Source organism: Harmonia axyridis, chromosome 1 (assembly GCF_914767665.1).
Source record: "Harmonia axyridis chromosome 1, icHarAxyr1.1, whole genome shotgun sequence".
NCBI classification, from domain to species: Eukaryota; Metazoa; Arthropoda; class Insecta; order Coleoptera; family Coccinellidae; genus Harmonia; species Harmonia axyridis.
The window spans coordinates 60213372-60219371 of record NC_059501.1 but is presented as its reverse complement, the minus strand read 5'-3'; the positions used below and the strand labels follow the sequence as shown (position 1 = coordinate 60219371).

The following is a 6000-nucleotide window of genomic DNA, read 5'->3' as shown; positions in this document are numbered from 1 at the left end:
ACCTGAGGAAGGGGCCGTAAACAACATCACAGAAATTAAAATATTATAAGACGAGTTGATCACAGAGCATCATTCTTATACGTTCATGAAGAAAATTACGACTATTATAAATAAGTCTGAGAGATAAATAGGCTCTCTTGATGTAGGCAGAGACATGATTTGAGAATTTTAAATGAAAATCAATATACAATCCAAGAATTTTGACAATTTTCAATGGATTTGAAACCTTGACAGAAAACGCACCTAGCTTGGAGACAGAGTTAGTTCTCAAAAAATTAGACTTATCAGGATTCCAGTGTAGTTTAAAATTAACCGCCTTCAATGCCAAGGAACCTAGATATTCATTCATCTGAGAACATGTCACTGCAGCCTGATCCGGTTTGAAACCAATGTAAATCTGAATATCATCAGCAAAAGCAAGAAACCGACCAAATTCAACAGTGTCACATAAATCAGCAGTAAAGATCAAAAACATGAGTGGACCCAGAATCGAACCCTGTGGTACTCCCTTTGAGATATGAATACACACTTAAATATTGTAAGTATCGAAATAAAGAAAATCATCTATTGTTTACCCTGAAAAGCTCGATCGCAAAGTTGATGATACAACTGAAACATTTGGTTTTTGGTTTTTTTCGCTTTATAGACCCTTTAACAAAATAGTCTACCTTATATCGAATGAGTATATGTTCAAAAGTCTTTGTTGTCGACTCACATAATTTACAAATAACTGAATTTCATTTGCTTTTTAGTGCAGGTGGAATTTGACTCTGAAAGACCAGAAAGATTCCTGTGAGCAAGTTTGGGAAAGAAAAATAATACATAATGCAGCCGTAATTTTTTCTCATTATGATTCGGTTTCAAAACCTTCATCTCTAAGTATATCATATGTTGATATCTGTCGCTACGCCACTGCGACTGACCCACTGTTTTTGCCAAGCCCTCTTGGCTATATGTGAGCATTGCTCTTTATTGTTTCTTTAATTTTACAATTCTCAGACTTTCTGCAAGTTGAAAAAGTATAATAATGTTCCATTCATTTGAACACAATTGCCAGTTTGTGTGGCTTCTAGGAGAAACAAAAGTCCCCTTTGTGCGGTTCGCTTCGACAGAAAGAAAAAAACAGCTGACTGTAAATCGAGGTGAATAATTACTTAATCAAGACATGTGATGGTTTTTTGTCGTGAGGCGAGACTTGAGAACAAATTGTGAAGGATTGAAGGGCAGTTTTTACAGAAAATATATCGCTTGAGTTTTTTGCACAAGATAACTGAAGTCATAATGAAAACTTCAACCTGAAGAATGTAATTACGGATTCGTTTATTGTTCGAAGGTATATACAGAGTGACCCATCCTATACCATCGGACTCCGAGTTTTACATTATTCTATGGATGAAAATTTATTAAATTTGGAGAATTCCATCGATTATATTATTTATACTGTGCGTCCTCAAAATCTTCCACCCTCATTCTGAAATTTTATCTTTTGGATTAAGTACGCATTTGTAATTTTTTTACACGTCATCTGTAATTTCTTTTGAGTGAGTGAAATGTTGAATTCAAGGCCACCTTCAAACTCAAAGCGAGGTAAATTTTCCTAATTCTATACATTAGTGATCTCAATATCTTGCCTCTAGGCTATTACGGTTGAGAGAAGTTTAAAAATAATAACAGTTTCAAATGTAACACCCTGTATTTCATTGCATTTTTCAATTCTCCATTTATTCTGTGTGCATTTCCTATAGCTATCTTGTGTATATGTCGAGTTATTCGCCATTTCATGAAGAAATAAGCTTTATAAGACTCTATATTTCTGGAGAGCGCAATGTACATTTAATCTGTTTCATGAAATCCGTTTTCACGGTAGTATTCAATGTTTTTTGTAGGTGACATAATGGCCTGATATACAGGAAGTTCAAAAGTGCAGACAAAAAAGAGACAAGTCGATTTCTAAATTGCGAACAGAGTGATTTTGTTCAACATTTAGTTTCAGAACCGAAAAATAATACTTATGGTTCGAAATATAATTTTGAAAAAATAATGCAGGATTTCGATATCGATCCTTGAAATTCAAATAGAGAAAAAGAAATTTCTATCATTTTTTTCGGAAATGATATTCTGACTATCTTGGTATATCTGAACCTTATATCACCTATAAAAAACAGTTGATATTTTTTGGTAACCCCATAATACCCATTTGATGTTGAACATTGCGTTCTCAAGGAATACACAGTTTCTTATAGTCCCCAAAAGGATTTGTTTTTAAGAAATAGTGAAAAATTCGAGTTCTACTCACGATAGCTATATAATAATTAAAAACTGCATTCGATAATGTAATGAAATACAGAGGAAATTGATATTTGACTCAAAAAAAAGATTTAGGTGTTTTTCAAGCAATTAATTAAATCAATGATGTTGCAGAAGCTTTAGCTATTTTTGAGAATTTGATACTTTTTGTACTGAAATTAATTCCAGGTTTCCATTGAAGGACAAAGAATAAGACGTTTCTCTACTCACACTGGACATAATATTAGGTATAATTAAGTTGTAGTAACCGTACTTCGTATTCATAAAATCTTTAACGAATCATTCTGAAATCGTTGATCCGTTGAATAAATATAAAGATTCTGTAGATTAGAACTGAGTTACTATAAAGAATAATAGCAAAGATTTTGATGTGAAGGATTTTAGATGTCTGAAGACATATCAGACATTTTCACTGATTTTTGACAACGACAATCGAAGTGCAAGATACATATACTTTATCATCTCAAAAACTTGAAGCGGAATCTAATCAACCTTCAATTTTCTGATCAATTTCATTCAATAATATTCAATCTCATTGGATGCTTGATCATACAATGTATTCCAAACAATCATATTTTTGCCTATTCTTGAATTATCATATTTCAAAATCATATTTTAAATAAAAGTTGATTTTTCTTTTAGAGAAACACAAAGCTTGGACTACATTTCAGTAGAGCTGTTACCAGTTGTATCTAAACCTGAACACTTCAACAAAACCTGATCGAACTCAGTCTAATCGCCTTGAGTTAACCTCATAATTCTTGAGTCAATCACAAAAGCTCACTACAAGTCTATGTTCCTTTCGAGTTCTGCATCTCCTGAAGTTCTTCTTCTTCTTTCGTTAGCGGTATCGTGGAATGGTTGTAAAGGCCTTGCGCCATCAGCTGTAACGCCAGAGGGTTCTTCTGTCCTGATGCCTTTTTGATTTTAGCCCTCTTGTTCTGAAACCATATCTTTATCTGGGCTTCGTTCAAGCCCAACTCTGAGCTGAGCTGTTGTCTTCGCCTTTCTGTCAAGTATCTGTTCTCCGCAAACTCGTGTTTCAACCTGGCAAGTTGTGCTCCAGAAAAAGCTGTCCTAGGTCGCTTCTCTTCGGCAGTTTGGCCAGTTTTGGTGCTAGGTTTCTTCATCCTTCTGGTTCGTGGACCTGAAAGTGGATTTGATATTAGTAAAAGCTTCATCTTATTTTTTTTATGATTATTAGGTGAGACTTTTAATGAACGATGAATATCAGAAATATGAAATATAAAAATAAATAGTTCCATGTATAAATAAATATGAAACAATGTCGATTATGTAACATAATTCATGATCTTATGATACGAGGCGTGTATTTAAAGTAAGGTCTCCATCTATTTTTTTCCCATTAGATAACATTTATTTACTGAGTTTTGTACATTGCTGTAAAGCTTGAAATCTAAGCTATTTTTCTACGTAATCGCCATTCACTTTGATGAGCTTCCTCATTCGTACGACAAACTTTTGTATCCCCTCCTCGAACCACGATCCCGCCGCCTCGCACAAGAATGAAATGACCGCTTCATGAACTTCTTCATCGTTCGCAAATTTCATTCCTCCTAGATGTTTTTTAAGAGCAGGAAACATGTGGAGGTCACTAGGGGAAATTCTTCCCCTTCCTCTTCAAAACTGGCCAGAAAGTCTTGGGCACATTGGACACGTTTGACTTTGTGCTCCGGAGTAAGCATTTTCGGGACCCACCTTGCTGACAATTTTCGGTATTGCAGGTTATTCACCAGAATTGAATAAATACAGTCTCTACTGCACACATCTTGGAGTTTTTTGGCCAACTCATTGAGAGTCAACCTGCGATCTTTCAGCACAAGCGCCTCAACTTTCCGCACTGTTTCGTCCGAGTGTGACGGCCTGCCGCTGCGCTCCTCATCGTGAACGTTTAGTCGGCCAGCAGAAAATTCCCTACACCATTTTCGAACGTTTTTCACGTCCATACATTTCTTACCATACACTTCTTCCAATTGACGATGAATTTCTATAGGTGGAGTTTTTTTTTTTTTTTTTGAGTGCAAAAACTCAATGACTGAACGTAACTTTCACCTGGCGGGAGGTGCAACCGGCACTTCCATTGCAAATGGCTGCTACGTCAAGACTGAGCGTCCTAATGAGCTCCACCAGGTGTCGATTGGTGGAGGGGGTCCTAACGTATACAACAGTGTTGCCGGATTTCATCTAGCGCTACTTGCGGCGATACAATGGCCTTGGAGACCTTACTTTAAATACACGCCTCGTATATGATTTGTGAGATTTATTTTCATGTAAATGTTTACAAAACAGCCCCCAAGTTTTTTTTTCACTTCATTATTAAAATTCATTGAAAATTAGCATTCCATATTGCTTCTTGATGTTTTTCAATTATGGCAAACTAGTATTTATGCAGATTTGTTACACGGGATAGAAAGTGAACAGGGATGCTGGGTGGATAAGAATCTTCGAAGAAGCGTTATGAAAATGGTGAACACAAGGCACGTTTGTCCTTGAAAATATCTGAAATGTGAAGATTGATGATGTCATCCTCAAAATCAATTCAGAAAATTGAAGAAGAATCAGGGAAATCTGCGTATAACTATAGTTTGCAATCATAAATGACCATCAAAAATCATTCCTAACCTAACCTCACAAGGTTCCGCTAGGTTAGAAATAGTTTTTGATAGGTTTTTATGCAGATTTCCACGATTCTTCTTCATATTGAAGAAAAGTTATCAAAATACAAGTTTTACATAATTAAAAAACATCAAGAATCATTCTAGAATGCTCATTTTCAATGAAAAATAATAAGAAAATGGAAAATACTTAGGGTCGCTTTCGTGAACATTTACCTACTGTCATCCCCATTGCCTACACCCTCAACAAATTCACGCAAAAATTGAAATTGGAAATTCGACAAAAGCATTAACTTTTCTTCAGAAGCTTCAGAGCTGCTTGAATTTTCTAAGGTTCTGGAGAAACAACCAACACAAAAATTGACATCGAGCTTGAAATTATTACTATACAAGGTGAATCTTTGTCGAAAATAAAAAAAAAAATTGATATTTTGGAAAGTATACCTCTTCAACGAAAAGCCTAATAACTTTTGTTTACATGAAAGACCCCCTTTGAATTTCGAAAAGCATGCACGCTCTTGAAACTTTGTGTATACCCAGCCCGTAGGGAATAGTATATTCTAAAACAAGTTGCAGAATGGGCTCCTATTCCAACACGAATGCGAAATTCGAACGCAAGAGTGTTGGAATTGCCTTTTGCAACGAGTATTAGACGATATTTTCTATATTTCAGTCAAGTTTTGTGAAATTTTGTCGAAATTCAATGAAAAATTCAGATTATATATCCTAGTGACTTTTGAATTGTATCTTGGCAGTTGGTGTGACTGTTACGAAAATTGACAGATTACGCAATATGAATATGAATCCTTTCGAATTTTGAAATAATTTACAATTACGCATTAAATTCGTGAATTATTTCTGACGAAATCGATTTAACACCACCAAAATTTGCGAATAATATTGCAAATCATTTCTCTATATTCAAATTACGATATTTTGACAATTATAGACGTTCGTCGAAATTTGATTGGAAGTCGGTATAGACAACCACAAAACAAAAAATATATCTGAAAACGATGCTGTAATGAGTTCATTACAGCACTGTTTTTAGAACTGT

At 35.0% G+C, this 6000-nt stretch overlaps 1 protein-coding gene across 2 annotated transcripts in view; it reads right to left on the bottom strand.

Annotated features, from left to right (window-relative positions):
• Positions 1 to 2943: 2943 nt before the first annotated feature.
• The window catches only part of LOC123684692 (homeobox protein invected-like), a 132588-nt gene continuing 129531 nt past the window's right edge, over positions 2944 to 6000 (bottom strand). For both annotated transcript variants that reach the window (XM_045624073.1, XM_045624065.1), the window contains one exon: positions 2944 to 3454. In XM_045624073.1, the coding sequence (XP_045480029.1) occupies positions 3099 to 3454 (356 nt within the window). In that variant the 3' untranslated portion in view covers positions 2944 to 3098. The remainder of the gene's footprint in view (positions 3455 to 6000) is intronic.